This window comes from Podarcis raffonei, chromosome 13, assembly GCF_027172205.1.
Source record: "Podarcis raffonei isolate rPodRaf1 chromosome 13, rPodRaf1.pri, whole genome shotgun sequence".
Taxonomy (NCBI): domain Eukaryota; kingdom Metazoa; phylum Chordata; class Lepidosauria; order Squamata; family Lacertidae; genus Podarcis; species Podarcis raffonei.
Window position 1 is genome coordinate 14,390,203 of NC_070614.1, and position 16,010 is coordinate 14,406,212.

The 16,010-nt window shown below is 48.3% G+C and overlaps 1 protein-coding gene across 2 annotated transcripts; it reads left to right on the forward strand.

Moving 5' to 3' along the window:
* Nucleotides 1-319: 319 nt before the first annotated feature.
* Nucleotides 320-9,677, forward strand: HIGD1B (HIG1 hypoxia inducible domain family member 1B). Of its 2 annotated transcripts, none has more exons than XM_053362002.1 (5): nucleotides 320-614; nucleotides 1,888-1,965; nucleotides 3,267-3,369; nucleotides 7,576-7,710; nucleotides 8,828-9,677. In XM_053362002.1, the coding sequence occupies exons 3-5, from the start codon at nucleotides 3,273-3,275 to the stop codon at nucleotides 8,872-8,874; spliced, it is 279 nt and encodes a 92-aa protein (XP_053217977.1). In that variant the 5' UTR covers nucleotides 320-614; nucleotides 1,888-1,965; nucleotides 3,267-3,272; the 3' UTR covers nucleotides 8,875-9,677. The 2 variants fall into 2 exon arrangements, with proteins under 2 accessions (XP_053217977.1, XP_053217978.1); XM_053362003.1 differs by lacking the exon at nucleotides 320-614 and adding an exon at nucleotides 1,311-1,771.
* The last annotated feature ends 6,333 nt before the right edge of the window (nucleotides 9,678-16,010 follow it).

The window sequence follows — 16,010 nt, forward strand, 5'->3', positions numbered from 1 at the left end:
TACCTTTACCTATGTGTTATTTGGGCAGAAAAACCATGCGACTGACATTAGGATATTTGGATTATTGAATATTAGGAGGTCTCTCAGATTTTCAGCCTCTGTTGGGAAGGCTCCCTGTTTCTTTTGAGGGCTATCCAGCAGCCAACATATCAGATTAGGAAGCATTACAGTGGTACTTCAGATTACATACGCTTCAGGTTACAGACTCCGCTAACCCAGAAATAGTGCTTCAGGTTAAGAACTTTGCTTCAGGATGAGAACAGAAATCGTGATCCAGCGGCGCGGCGGCAGCAGGTGGCCCCATTAGCTAAGGTGGTGCTTCAGGTTAAAAACAGTTTCAGGTTAAGTACTGACCTCCGGAACGAATTAAGTACTTAACCTGAGGTACCACTGTACTTGAAAGCCTTGAAGAGCAGCCCAGCACCTTGAGCATGCTCAGAACTGTTTCCTTGAAGGCAAGGTCTCCTCATAACTTAACAGCATGTTCTGGTAACCAGAGAAGCAGCAAGGATTGTTTTCTACTTTGAGGAATTCTTTGTTTTCTGTAATATTTGTTTTGTGTTCTTGCCAGAGAGACAGCAAGCAAGCAAGGAAGCAACAGTGGACAACACAGTGTGAGTCTTTTTCTATAATAAATATATATGTTATCTTTACTTAATCTTTCCACATTTATTTTTATGAATTGGATTGGGAAGATGGAGGGAGGATGGCTTGTGTGCATGTTGCGACAAACTCTGCATTAACTATTTCCCTGCATTCACTCATTAAAAGCTGCAGCAGTTTCTGGCTGGGTCAGAGCATGTTCATCTGAGCCTTGTGCAATTACGGAGTGTTTTCCAAAGTAGTATTTCCAGAAAAGGTATGTGGAACTGCTTTCAGCAAGTCCCTCCTCTAGCCTACGTACAGAATATATTGAATACAGGGTGGAAGATAAGGTTGCTGCTATTTCTTGCTTGCCTTCTTGTGAGTTTGTCAGTGAACTTCTAAAATGAAACATTTGGGGCTCTATGCCTGTCTGCATATCACACTGATTGACTCCATATCCTTCCCCAAACCTGGAACTCTCCCTGATCTCAGACGTAAGAGGCTGGTTTATCATATCAGAGTGATGAGCAGATTATAATTTCACATTTCCCGCATTGCAAATAGCTTCTGCTGTGCCCTGGATCAAGTGAAACAATATGTTTTCTCTCTCTATTGCCTGGAATGCTTTACACTTTTAATTTAGAGAAAAAACGTGTTTCATAGAGTTGGAAAGGACTCCAAGGATCATCCAGCCCAGCCTTTCTCAACCTGTGGGTCCCCAGATGTTGAACTGCAACTCCCATCACCCCTAGCTAGCAAGGCCAGAGCTCAGGGATGATGGGAGCTGTAGTCCAACAACATCTGGGGACCCACAGGTTGAGAACCGCTAGCCCAACCCCTTGCAGTGCAGGAATATGCAGCTGTCCCTTATGGGATCGAACCTTGGTGTTATCAGCACTACACACTAACCAACTGAGCTTTGCTGTGGAGGACAATGGGCAGAACAAGGGTTAAGGAGCAAGCAAGCAGATAGCAAGTTGCCAGCCATCTCCCCATCTCTTTACTTAAACTTCAAGGAAACAGCTAGTGTGGGGACTTTGTTGTAACCTTAAAGTGCGAGGATGGGAAGAGACCCAAGCAGCCCTTGTCAAAACAACCGTATTTCCAAAAGACTTCGGGGAGATCTCTCTGTAGCAGCCGACAAGGCAGCAACCCATCAAACAGGCCGGTGACTTTAAGGAAGCAGGTAAGTCTCCAGGGGAGCTAGGTTGGCTATGTGCCCAACTGCATAGTCCTGGCCTTTGAAGGGCTCCCCAGACCGTGGTCCACTTTAATTTTTTTAAAATTTATTTTAAAACATAGGACAAGTTGGTGTTCTGAACTTGCCCATCAGCTGTTCACACCTGCACATCAGACCATCCAGCAGTCTTCTGCATCGAGGTGAGTGGGATTCTATTTATATTTCAATCATGGTAATTATTTCTAAATTGGCATCTATCTGCTTAGCACGTGCAAAATGACGTCCTCTTCTTTAGATGGCATGCTTCCTCTGTCTTGGGACCACCGTTCTCTATGGTAACGCATGACGGGTCACCTAACTGGAGCCCTTGACACGAGGACACAATTGGATAAGATCTGGAAAGACCAGTGTGTGTGCTGTCCTATATTGGAGCTTACCTATCTTTTGGGTAGTTCTTTTGTTGCTGTTGTTGTTGTTTAGTCATTTAGTTGTGTCCGACTCTTCATGACCCCATGGACCAGAGCAGGCCAGGCACTCCTGTCTTCCACTGCCTCCCGCAGTTTGGTCAAGCTCATGCTGGTAGCTTTGAGAACACTATCCAACCATCTCGTCCTCTGTCGTCCCCTTCTCCTTGTGGCCTCCATCTTTCCCAACATCAGGGTCTTTCCCAGGGAGTCTTCTCTTCTCATGAGGTGGCCAAAGTATTGGAGCCTCAGCTTGAGGATCTGTTGATAGCTTTTTAATATTCCAACATAAGAGATGTTCCTGGCTGCCAGTGGAAGCTCCCACCCTTTTCCCAGTCTTAGTCCGTTTCAATTTTCCAGCTCATCCATGCCTGGGATAATTCAGATTATTTTTGAGTCCTAGCAGATATTAAGCAGACTTCATGTGGCTTGTTCCAAGAGATGCTTATACAAACATTGAGTTATTTATAGCAATTAGGGTTGCAGGGGTGCCAACTTGAAAATATTGCAGGGTGGGTTTCAGGTAAGCCCCCGTCCCACATAATCGATCACACGATGCAGTGCACATACACCATTTGAATGGCAATGCCCATCAGTTTTTTGGGGGCCCCAGCTCCCTCAAATATTTTATTGGGGGGCTGAAGTTCCTTCGGCCCTAGAAGTTGGCTCCTATGGGGGGGTTGCATATTCCATTCGGACCAAACATCAGTTTCCTGCCTGTTATGGAAGTACCTTAATGGGTTTTGTTTGGGTATTTTGTTGCTGTTATTGATACCAATTTTTGAATCTTCATTTTTTAATCTTATTATGACGTATGTAGGAATTGTTAAGTTTCGTTGTGAAGTTTTTCATGCACTTTATTAATTGTTTAGGACTACTTTTGTTATGTTATGTACACTTTAACTATGCTTTTAACTGTGGAAAGGTGGCCTACGCATGAAATGACGACGACGCAAGGATCTTTACAGTGAAATTTGACAAAGATTGGGTAGTAATTTTTCTCTTCGGTTCTGTATCTTTGAATTTGATTTCTACAGCGCTCAATGTCAACTGACAAGGACAGCTGGATTCCAGAGCATGAAACCACGGTTAGTGCCAAACTCTTTCAAAAGGCACGGAACAGCCCTCTGGTGCCAGCTGGTAAGTTTGGGGAGCCTGAAGCGCCTCTCTGTAGGAATCTGTGTGTGATCTCTTAGCTCAATTGCAGAGGAAGAACCAAGGCAGGGAACCAAATGTGGTCTGAAGACTCACGTCTACAACTCAGATCTATGTAAGGCATCCAAGAGGGGTGGGGTGGGAGTGGAAAAGTTTAAAAGAGTAACATGCAAATTATTATTTTAAGGATAAAGCTACTAGCCATGATGGCTATATTCTGCCAGTTGCTGGAGATCACAAGCAGAGACTGTTGCTGCTACAATCGGGTCTTGATTCTGGTCTTCTCAGAGACATCTGGTTCGCCACTGTGAAACAGGAAGTTAGACTAGATGGGATTCCACACCCTCCAACATTTCTTTGATGAAAATAGGGACGTCCTAGTCTATAAATAGGGATGCGGGTGAAGCTGTGGGTTAAACCACAGAGCCTAGGACTTGCCGATCAGAATCCCCGCGATGGGGTGAGCTCCCGTTGCTCGGTCCCTGCTCCTGCCAACCTAGCAGTTCGAAAGCATGTCAAAGTGCAAGTAGATAAATAGGTACCGCTCCAGCGGGAAGGTAAAACGGCATTTCCGTGTGCTGCTCTGGTTTGCCAGAAGTGGCTTAGTCATGCTGGCCACATGACCTGGAAGCTGTATGCCGGCTCCCTCGGCCAATAAAGCGAGATGAGCGCCGCAACCCCAGAGTTGGCCACGACTGGACCTAATGGTCAGGGGTCCCTTTACCTTTACCTATTCAATAAATAATAATAGTAATAATACCCCACCCATCTAACCAGACTGCCCCAGCCATTCTAGGTGGCTTCCAATATATATGAAATATATACAAAAACAATAAAACATTAAACATTAAAAAACCTCTCTATACAGGGCTGCCTTCAGATGTCTTCTAAAGGCTGTATAGCTAATAATAATAAATTATTATTATTATTAATACCCTGCCCATCTGGCTGGGTTTCCCCACTCACTCTGTGCGGCTCCCAACAAAATATTTAAAACCCGATAAAACATCAAACATTAAAAACTTCCCTAAACAGGGCTGCCTTCAGTTGTCTCCTAAAAGTCAAGCAATTTGCCTGGTTCCCTATAAACTCACTTCTCACAGGGAGGGAACCGTCGGAAGACCCTCAGAGCTGGACCTCAATGTCCGGGCTGAACAATGGGGGTGGAGACGCTCCTTCAAGTATACTGGCTGAGGCTGTTTACTTATCTCCTTGGCTTGGGGGTGGGGGTCACATAACTCTATAACCCATTACTCTGATGAAAACAGGGATGTCCTAAGGAAAAGCAGGATGTTCTGGGATCAAATCAGAAACTGGGATGGCTTCTGCAAATCCAAGAAGATAGGGACACTTGGAGGGTCTGGAATTCTGGCCTGATCCAACCGGGGTCTTTTAATGGGACTACAGGTGTGCCGTGTAGGAAATGTGGCCTTTTGAACATATGAAACTGCTTTTTACAAACTGTTGGTCTATTCAGCCTAGTGGTGGGAGATTTGTGGCCCTCCCTGTGCATGCACAACTCCTGATCATTGGCTATGGTGGCTGAGGCAAGCTGGCATCTGGGGAGCCAGATGTTCCTCAGCCCTGATCTAACCCAACATTGCCTACTGACAGTGCTGTAGCTATGAGGGGAGATAGCTAGGTTCTTTTGCCCTGGTGGAGCCTCGAGAGGGGTGCCATTGAAGTTCCCAGCCTGTGTGCACACGTAAATGCACGTGGGGGGTGCCAAACTGGGTCTTTGACCCGGGGGAAATAAAGCCTAGTTTCGCTCCTGCCTATGATCTTCCAAGACTGGAAGCCTTTATCTGCCTCAGCTGAATCCTAAGACCTTCTGCCTACAAAGCGTCTGAAGGAGCGTCTCCACCCCCATCGTTCAGCTCGGACACTGAGGTCCAGCGCCGAGGGCCTTCTGGTGGTTCCCTCACTGCGAGAAGCCAAGTTACAGGGAAGCAGGCGGAGGGCCTTCTCGGTAGTGGCATCCGCCCCGTGGAATGCCCTCCCACCAGATGTGAAAGAGAAAAACAACTACAAGACTTTTAGAAGACATCTGAAGGCAGGCCTGTTTAGGGAAGCTTTTAATGTTTAATATACTATTGTATTTTAATATTCTGTTGGAAGCCGCCCAGAGTGGCTGGGGAAACCCAGCCAGATGGGCAGGGTATAAATAATAACAACAACTTCTTCTTCTTCTTCTTCTTCTTCTTCTTCTTCTTCTTCTTCTTCTTCTTCTTCTTCTTCTTACTACTACTACTACAAAGTACATCCTTTGCCACTGCATTCTTTCAGTTGCTTTCAAAGCATATTTGCTGTTGCTCTTTGCTGTCTCTGGCAAACAGCCTTGACCCCAACCCCCCCAAAAAACTTCTTCTCTGAAACTGAATGATACAAAAAGGAAAAAGGGGGTTGGGGAGAGCTGGACACAGTTCTATCTTCACCAAAAATCATGGATAAACAGCCTGCAAATATTTTAATTGTTTACAGTGCTCCCAGCAAAGGGAGAAACAATCCACGCAAAGATATGAATAGCCAGACATCTAAAACTACATTGAGCATTAGATTCAAGCTCATTTCTTGTTGGTGTTCTATGCAACCATTCAACACATAGGCAATAAAGAAATTATTCAGGTGAGTCTCCTAAGTGGGGAACGAGCCTAGTATTGCAATAGGCTGCTTAAAAGGAGGGTCAGATGCTTTCTTCCTTGGAGTTTGGACAAGTATCAGTCCTGTCGATGGCAGTAAAGGGTAAAGGGACCCCTGACCATTAGGTCCAGTCGTGGACGACTCTGGGGTTGTGGCGCTCATCTTACTTTATTGGCCGAGGGAGCCAGTGTACAGCTTCCGGGTCATGTGGCAAACCAGAACAGCGCACGGAAACGCTGTTTACCTTCCCGCCGGAGCGGTCCCTATTTATCTACTTGTACTTTGACGTGCTTTGAACTGCAAGCTTGGCAGGAGCAGGGACCAAGCAACGGGAGCTCACCCCGTCGTGGGGATTTGAACCGCTGACCTTCTGATCAGCAAGCTCTAGGCTCTATGGTTTAACCCACAGCACCACCTGCATCCCGTCTACTGGCAGTATATCCTGGCATTTGTCTGTCTCGAGAGACAATGGAGTGTGCCTCTAAGGAAGAAGCCAAACTGCTGCATTAGCAGCACTGAAGTGACCTCCCTAGGGCCCAAGCCTGGGTAGGGTGTATGGAGGTCCTGGACTGCCGAGACAACAAGACTTCACTGATGTGCTCCAAAGGAAAGCAGAGCAATACGTTTGGCACCAGCTTGGCTGCAGGAGTTGCTAGAAAGAGGCATGCATGTCGCCATCGGGACTCTGCTCTGGATCTGTGTAGGGTTTACTCCTTAGCCTTTTCTTCTCCCAAAGATACCACGTAAGGAAAAGGAGGTTGAGGATCAGAGTTAAGGCAGTACAGTGGCTGGCGCTGTGGTCTAAACTACTGAGCCTCTTGGGCTTGCTGATCGGAAGGTCAGCGGTTCAAATCCCTGTGACGGGGTGAGCTCTGTCCTAGCTCCTGCCAATCTGGCAGTTCGAAAGCACACCAGTGCAAGTAGATAAATAGGTACCACTGTGGTGGGAAGGTAAACGGTGTTTTGTTGTGCTCTGGCAATTGTCACGGTCCTCCGTGTGCCAGTAGAGGTTTAGTCATGCTGGCCACATGAGCTGGAAAACTGTCTGTGGACAAACGCCGGCTCCCTTGGCCTGAAAGCGATGGACTTAACCATCCAGAGGTCCTTTACCTTTACCTTATCTACTCCTTAAGCTTTTCTTCTCCCAAATATACCCCATAACGAAAAGGAGGTTGAGGATCAGAGTTAGTATAGGCAGTATAAAGGTAAAGGGACCCTTGACCATTAGGTCCAGTCGTGGCCGACTCAGGGGTTGCGACGCTCATCTCACTTTATCGGCCGAGGGAGCTTCCGGGTCATGTGGCCAGCATGACTAAGCCGCTTCTGGCGAACCAGAGCAGCGCACGGAAACACTGTTTACCTTCCCGCCAGAGCAGTACCCATTTATCTACTTGCACTTTGATGTGCTTTCGAACTGCTAGGTTGGAAGGTATAGGTCTTTAGGTATAGGCAGTATAGAAAGTGCCTTACCCGAAGGAGGTGGGACAGGCTACTGGACTTGCACAGGGACTTCTTCAGAGATATGGTTCTATGGCTTCTTTGACCTTGCAGGCATGATGGGGTTTGTGGTTGTGGCAGCCTACGGAATTTACCGGCTGAAGGCAAGGGGGAATATGAAGATGTCTGTCCACCTGATTCACACTCGGGTAGCTGCCCAGGCCTGTGTGGTTGGAGCCATAACACTTGGTAAGGCGGGGACGAAGAGAAGGGAGGCGTTAAGCACTGGGCGTGGGAGCAGGAGAGGACCTGAGTTTGCAACTGCAATGACTGCCAGAGGGCAAGGTCTTGCATGGGTACCAGGTCTTCTGGAATGATTATCCGGGGGGGGGGGGCGCTGAGCCTTTAACCCTTTGGTTCACATAAACATCATTCCTCAGTGTGCAAATGGCCCAACGTGACTCCCTGCCACAGACAGAGCATCCAAGTCAGTTTGCTGAACATGCAAACTAAACTTTATCTTCCACACTGGTCTTGGGAGAGGGGTGCAGTTCTTTGCCTCTGTGGGGAAAGTGCCCCTCCAAGGACAGTTCAGTGTACTGTACCCTCAGTGGTCAAGATTAATTAAGCTTCACTCATCTAGGTTTGGAAGCGGCACTTCCTGTACCGTGAAAGCCCAACGAGTCTGAATTGAAAATGTCTAGTAAATCAGAGATTGGCAGTTGGGTTCCTATTGAGGGTATCTGGCGAGCCAACAGGACAGTGATGAGGAACTGAGGACTGGAGTGTCATTCTGTGATATTATGGCAGTGGAAAAAAGCTATATTGTAACTTTTGAATAAATGTGTTTTAATATTTATTTATTTTTTAAAAATTTATAAAACAGCAGAGAGTAAGGAAATACTGCAGCAGGCCGCCCACGAAACAGAAAATAACTTGTAGAAAAGATTTGCTGTTTTCCTTGAAAGCCAGAGGAGCAGAAGCCAGGTTCGATTCTGACCAAGAACATTTTGTTAAGACAATTCTGCAATCGGGCCCAAGACTGCACCGGGCAATATTGCGCCGGATAAAGAATGCCGAGACTTCCAGCATTTAGAAAACGTTTCTCTAGCCATTAGAGCTGGAAAGCTCAGTTTGAAAAGGAGTCAGAAATGCCAGGAGGGAATAAGGGAGCCATCCAATCGCCCTGCGAGGCTTGCGAGGGTAGAAAGGGGTGGCCATTTGCTGCTTTGCATAATTCCTTGCCCCTCCTGACTAGCAAAAGCAGCACCAAGCCAACTTCCATGTTGGAGACAAAAAGCTGTTTTCTCTACAGGCCGTATTCCGATTGTCTCCTTTGCGCCAACTCCTTTGCTCTCTCTCCTAGGCGCTGTCTACAGCATGTACAAAGACCACTTCCCCAAACAAAAATAGATGAGACATGGATGGCATTGGTTTGTCCCTTCTCCCTGAACGGATCTGAATACCCCGGCGGCGACTCCAGCAGGGCTGCGAGATCATGTGGTTTGCTCTAGCAAGAGAAAGAAGTCCCCTGCAGCCGCAGCTACTTACTGATACAGCTTATATATGTTCCCCTAAAATCCTGATGTACATGCATATATTTTTAAAGTTTTGAGAAGTGAAAGGGAATCCTTGTGGAAACAGAGGACTGCAAAAGACCCTCGAGGGATTATCAAGTAGCTAACGCTTCCCTTTGCCCAAGGAGAGGATAACAGTTGCCCAGACTGCTTCTCCTGAAGCCATGTCCCCCTTCTTGCATTCTAAGTGTGACAATTGCCATCTTTCATCACACTGAAGTCCCTACCCTGCAGTTTCTAAAGAGGCAAAACAAACCCTTTCCAAATGCTACAAAATCTAATTCATAATAAAGCATGCGACTCCAGCACGGGTGTGCATAAAAAGGAAATTCACACTGACAAGTGAAGATTCGCTTGACTCTGGCTGCAAAAATAATCCCCATTTTAATGCAAACTGAACTGCTTTTGTGAAGTGTCTGCTGTATAATTTCCATTTTTTAAAAATTACCTCTGCACCTAAGCACATTTTATAGCAGCTCTGTCCTGTATATGTATTAAGGGCAATATTAACATCCAATGTCACTATTTTAAATACAATTTAAAAATTACCTTGCTTGAAAAGGCATTAAAATGCACATATTTGGTAAGATGGCTTACAATGCCATTATTCATTCGAATAAACATTTCTTTGGACATTGATATATTTCTGCATGTGTACATTTGTAGACAGACCAATATTTTCAGCAGACCTTCTGGAAATGTGATATTCCAAGAGTAGGGAAAATTAATAGAAGATGACAGGGCTGGCTAAGTGCTTTTATACAGCTGAGACATGGAGGAATATAAATCCACACCCAACTAGTGAAATGCCACAGAAACAGAAGTAGACTTTTTTTGCTGTATGGTAGAAATGAAAAGAATTGCATGGGGCAGGGGGAGGGAGTATTCAAGTATTTTAAGAGGCAGGAATATCTGCTCCCTGCCCTGTCCACTTTTGTATTGATTTTTATACATCCATTTCCTGCTTTACTTCCCTTTCCTTCTAAACTTTTAAGTGCCAAATGGTGTAATCTTTTACCCGGACACTGAGGTCCAGTGCTGAGGGCCTTCTGGCGGTTTCCTCACTGCGAGAAGTGAGGTTACAGGGTACCAGGCAGAGGGCCTTCTCGGTAGTGGCACCTGCCCTGCGGAATGCCCTCCCATCAGATGTCAAGGAAATAAACAACTGCCTGATTTTTAGAAGTCATCTGAAGGCAGTTCTTAATGTGTGATGTTTTACTGTGGTTTTATAATTTGCTGGAAGCAACCTAGTCAGATTGGTGACATATAAATTATTATTATTATTAATTCCTCAAAGGGAAGCTGCTGTTCCAACCCCCTTGTGATGGGATGATGAGCTGCTTGTGCGTAAAATCCTAATCCCTCAGAGTTTGGCTAAGTCCCCAAACCTCTGTCTGTGATGGAGCTCCTTTAACATGACTCCATCAATCGCTCGTTGAATCGGACAGTGGGCGTTTACGGAACTTCTTCCAGCATAAAAGCTCCTTAACGGAAACGCGTCTTCTGGACTCTCGGCGTGACAGTTTCCGCCGAGGAGTGGGTGTCCCTACAGGAGGTCCTGAAATCTCCCCGCTGCTCCCGCTTGAAGTGTCTCTGAGCCCTCCCTCCGACTCACTTTCCCTTGGAACTCCACTTCTCCCCCTGCTGGTCCCCTCCTCCGCTGAATGGTCTCTCTCACCCTCCATGAGCCCTTTCACCTCCTTAGTCTCAGATGGCAGTTCCCTGACATCCACCTCCCCTCCAGGGCCCCCTTCACCCCCTTCCCTCCCCTCCTCCGCGGGAGGCGAGGGAGCAAAACCCCTGAAGGAACCTCCCTCATCTTCCGAAGTTTCGAACACTTCCCTCCACCTTTTGCTGTCTCCGGTTTCCAAGTACTCCTCCTCATCGGAGTCTGTTCCTCCTTCCAACTCCGATTCCCTGAATCCCTCCAGTTCCTCCTCATCGTCGGTGGTGCCAAAGTACTCCCTCCGAAACCTCGCTACTGGCTGAGGTTTCCTGGGGAACCTTTGGTGGAACGTTTCGATCAAGATCTCGTCACGGACCTCCTCTGCCTTCACCCAGGTGTTTTCCGACTCCGGTTCCCCTTCCCACGCGACCAAATACTCCACCTGATTACCCTTCCACCTGGAGTCGATGATTTCCGCCACATGGTTGCGGCTTTCCCTTTCTTCTATGGCTGGCCCCCGTGTGGATACCCCTTCACCTTCCCCCCTGTATGGTGACAGTAATGACCTGTGGAATACTGGGTGCAGTTTCATGTGGTTCGGTAACCGGAGTCTGAACGCCACTGGGTTGACCTGTTGGATGACCTCAAATGGTCCCAATCTTTTGGGTCTCAATTTCTTGCAACCCCCCTTGAACGGCAACCCTTGGGTTGATAGCCAGACCCGACTCCCCACCCTAATTGTTTCACCTTCCCTTCTGCTCTTGTCTGCCTGCCTCTTATATTCTTCCTTGGCCCTTTCTAAGTTGAGTTGGAGTTGACGATGGATCGCTTCCATTTCTTCTACAAAAAGTTCCGCGGCCGGAACACTCCATCTTTCCCCTCCTTCCCCTGGAAACGCCCTGGGGTGGCACCCATAATTAGCCAAAAAGGGGCTCATCCCGGTGGACACATTCTCAGCATTATTGTAAGCAAATTCCGCTAGTGCCAACTTTTCGACCCAATCGTTCTCTCTGTCATTGACATAACACCTCAGGTATTGTTGGAGAATACCGTTTGCTCTCTCCGCCTGCCCATTGGTCTCAGGGTGCCTGGCAGTCGAAAAGTTGACCTCTACGTGCAATAAGCTCATAAGTTTCCTCCAGAATCTGGACGTGAACTGCTTCCCTCTGTCGGAAACCACCCTCAAGGGGGCGCCATGCAGTCTGAAAATATGTTCTACAAACAATTTCGCTGTTTCTTCCGCCGTGACTGCATGTGAGCAAGCTACAAAGTGACCCATCTTAGTTAACAGGTCTACTACGACTAGTATGGCGGTTTTCCCCTGGGATTTGGGCAGATCAGTCATAAAATCTATCGACACCGCCTCCCACGGTCGTTCTGGTGTGGGTAACGGTTCTAATAACCCCGCTGGTGCCCGCCTTTCTCCTTTGGCTCTCTGGCATTGGTCACACCTTCTCACATACTCCCGTACATCCTCCCTCACCTTGGGCCACCAAAACTCCCTGGTCACCAACCACATGGTCTTGTGTTGCCCAAAATGCCCCGCTGTGGGATTGTCGTGCAGCTGTTTGAGTACTCTCCCCCTCAATTCCCCTTCGGGTATATATAGCGCCCCTCTGTAATACAATGCCCCGTTTCTTTCTTCAAAACCCCCGGGGTCTTCTCCCTCTCTCCTTAGACCTCTGAGCTTGTCCTGGGCGTACTCATCATTTACCGTTCCCTCTACCAGTTCTCTTTGCCCCACCCAGGCCGCACCACACACCCAGTGGTCCTCTGGGATAATATGTCTCTCTTCCGGCGCTCCCTCTCCCTCCAAATATTCAGGTTTGCGAGAGAGAGCGTCCGCTCTGATGTTTTCTGGACCTGGCACATAGCAAATTTCAAAATGGAATTTGGAGAACTCCTGGGCCCATCTCACTTGTCGTTGGTTGAGCACCCGTGCCGTTCTCCAATACTCCAAATTCTTGTGGTCCGTACACACTTGCACCTTATGTTGTGCGCCAATTAGTAAGTGTCTCCATCTCCGGAACGCTTCGTGAATGGCGAGTAGTTCTCGGTCATATACCGTGTAGTTCCTCTCGGATTTGTTCAGCTTACGCGAAAAGAAGGCACACGGTCTCCATTCCGACTTATTGCTCCCTGGCTGAAGCAGCACCGCCCCCACCGCCCGGTCTGAGGCATCAGTTTCCACTCTCATGGGTTTTTGTAAATCCACATGCAGGAGCTGTTCTTCCGAAGCGAATGCCCTTTTCAATTCCTCAAAAGCATGCTCCGCCTCCGCCGTCCAAACGAATTTCTTCTTGCTGCTTAGACAGTCCGTGATGGGAGCCGTTAAGTGGGCAAAGTTCTTGATGAATTTACGGTAAAAGTTCCCAAACCCTAAGAACCTTTGCACATCTTTTTTCGTTTTCGGTGTCTTCCATTCCAGCACCGCCTGGACCTTGCCTGGATCCATGGCTAATCCCTTGTCTGATAAGCGGTACCCCAGGAATTCCACCTCTTTGGTGTGGAACTGACACTTCTCCAATTTCACCCACAACTGGTTTGCTTGCAGCTGGCTCAGCACTTCCCTGACATCCTTTACATGCTGCTCCTCATTCTCTGAATATATCAGCACGTCATCGAGGAAGGCCACGCAATTCTTGTAGAGCAAAGGTCCCAGTACGTGGTTCATGAGCGATTGAAAACAGGCGGAGCCTGATTGTAATCCGAATGGCATAACGAGATATTCAAACGCCCCCAAAGGGGTGAACATGGTGGTTTTCCATTCATCCCCCTTCTTTATTCGTATCAGGTTGTATGCTCCTCTCAGGTCCAGTTTCGTGAATATCTTTCCCTTCCTCACCCTGGTCAAAATGTCATCAATCCTGGGCATGGGGAAAGTCACTGGTTCTGACACGGCATTTAGGGCCCGGTAGTCCACGACCAATCTCGGTTTATCCGTGTTTTTTTTGTCCACAAAAAACACTGGGCTCCCCCCCACCGCTCTGGACTCTCTGATGAAGCCCCTCTTCAGGTTTTTATCAATAAACTCCCTTAACTCCTGCATTTCCCTGTCTGACATGGCGTACAGCTTGCCCACGGGGAGCTGGGCCCCAGGGACCAGATTAATTTGGCAGTCAAAGTCTCTGTGCGGTGGTAATTTATCTGCTTCCCTTTCACTGAAGACCTTGCTCAGGTCAGCGTATTGTTTGGGCACCTTCCCTTTGTCTGCCACTTCCGTCCCTGCTAGAGAGGCTTTTGCCCCTTCTGGCACCTTTCCCTCTCTGCAGTGTTCCAGACAATGTGCTGACCCAAAGGAGACCACTCTCTGATGCCAGCCCACTAGCGGGTCATGCAACGCTAGCCAGCTCATTCCCAAAATGACTGGAGCCCCTCCCAGGGTGGCTACATTGAACGCTATCCTCTCAGTGTGCCTGGCCACCCTCATAACCATTGGGACGGTTTGTAGGCTGACTTCTCCTCCCAGCAGCTCCCTCCCATCGATCGTGGTGACCTGCAGGGGGTTGCTTAAAGGGAGTGTCTGTATCTGGTGTTCAGCTGCAAACTCCTTGCTCATAAAATTACAGGAGCTGCCTGAGTCCAGCAGCGCCTTAGTCTTTAGTGGGTATCCGTTTGCCAGCTCTAGCAACACCTCTATTACTAGGGCTGGTCTTGGAGGTTCCGGAGTGGGCACTTTTACTGCTCCTTGGCCTGTCTGCAGTGCCCTGACAGAGGCAGACAGGCGTTGGCTTTTACTGGCTCCTGGACTTCCTCCTCCCTTCCCCCAACAGCTCCCGCCATCCCTTGCCATTCCTTTCTTTGCGGGCAGACTCTGGCAAAGTGACCTGGCTGCTGGCAGAGATAACATTTCTTGGCGCTCTTTCCCTCCTTCTTCCTCCCTTCACTGGGATTTGAAACTGCGCGCGCGCGCGCTGTTCCAACTTCCATCGGCTCTCCTGGCGGGAAACTTGGTTCTGGAATCTCTGGAATGCGGAAATCCCTCCAACGCTCTCCTTTCCCCTCCCGCTTCTCCAAGGCTCTTGCCTCCTGGCGTGCTCCAATGGTCAGCGCTGATTTGGTCAGCTGGTCCATAGACTCCGCCCTGGGCGCCCGGGAAAGTTCATCTTTCACCGCCGAAGAAAGCCCCTCTTCAAAGAGCATTTGAATGGGTTCCGCCGAAAGGTCCCACCCCAATCTATGTATCAACATTGTAAACTCAGTCCAGTACTCACGAACCGATCGGCTCCCCTGTTTGCACGCCATCAATTGTCTGCGCACCAGCCCCTGTTCAATCTCGCTGGAAAACATCAAATCCATGGCGCGAAAAAACTTCCTCGCGTCCTTCAGCATGTCACTATTCCCTGCCATCAGGGGTCTGACCCAATCTCTCGCCCCTCCTTCGAGATGGCCAATCACAAACGCCACTCTCGATGCCTCGTCGGGAAAGTCATTAAACTGCAGTTCAAGAGCATACTGCATCTCTGTCCTAAAGGCTTGGTAGTTCCTGGGGTCCCCCCCAAACTTCTGCACCATTCCTGGCATCTTTCTTGCTAGTGTAGCGCCTTTTGCCTTTTCTGCATCCTGCGCCCTCCTTTCTTCTAGCCTCGCCGTTTGCATTGCTAGCTGGAGTTCCAACACTCTGTACCTTTCTTCCAGGCTTGGACCCTCTCCAGCTCCTGCTGCTCCTCCGGCTCCGGCTGGGTTACTCATGATGCCTCTCTGCACAAGCTGCTTTCAGGGACTGTCCGATTGCTGTGATGGGATGATGAGCTGCTTGTGCGTAAAATCCTAATCCCTCAGAGTTTGGCTAAGTCCCCAAACCTCTGTCTGTGATGGAGCTCCTTTAACATGACTCCATCAATCGCTCGTTGAATCGGACAGTGGGCGTTTACGGAACTTCTTCCAGCATAAAAGCTCCTTAACGGAAACGCGTCTTCTGGACTCTCGGCGTGACAGTTTCCGCCGAGGAGTGGGTGTCCCTACAGGAGGTCCTGAAATCTCCCCGCTGCTCCCGCTTGAAGTGTCTCTGAGCCCTCCCTCCAACTCACTTTCCCTTGGAACTCCACTTCTCCCCCTGCTGGTCCCCTCCTCCGCTGAATGGTCTCTCTCACCCTCCATGAGCCCTTTCACCTCCTTAGTCTCAGATGGCAGTTCCCTGACACCCCTTATTGTGGTTGTCCTTTTATAAACCTTTATCACTTTTACAATATCCAATTAGAGGTATAGTAACCAGAACTTTCAAGTGTGGTCACACCACAATTTGTATCGTAGCATTATGGTATTTTGCAGTTTTATTTCCAATCCCTTTCCTCACTATCCATAAC

Coding starts and splice junctions, on each gene's coding strand:
- HIGD1B (XM_053362002.1), top strand. CDS start 3,273: ATGTCAACTGACAAGGACAGCTGGATTCCAGAGCATGAAACCACGGTT. Junction 3,370..7,575: donor CAGCCCTCTGGTGCCAGCTG/GTAAGTTTGGGG, acceptor TTGACCTTGCAG/GCATGATGGGGTTTGTGGTT. Junction 7,711..8,827: donor GGTTGGAGCCATAACACTTG/GTAAGGCGGGGA, acceptor TCTCTCTCCTAG/GCGCTGTCTACAGCATGTAC.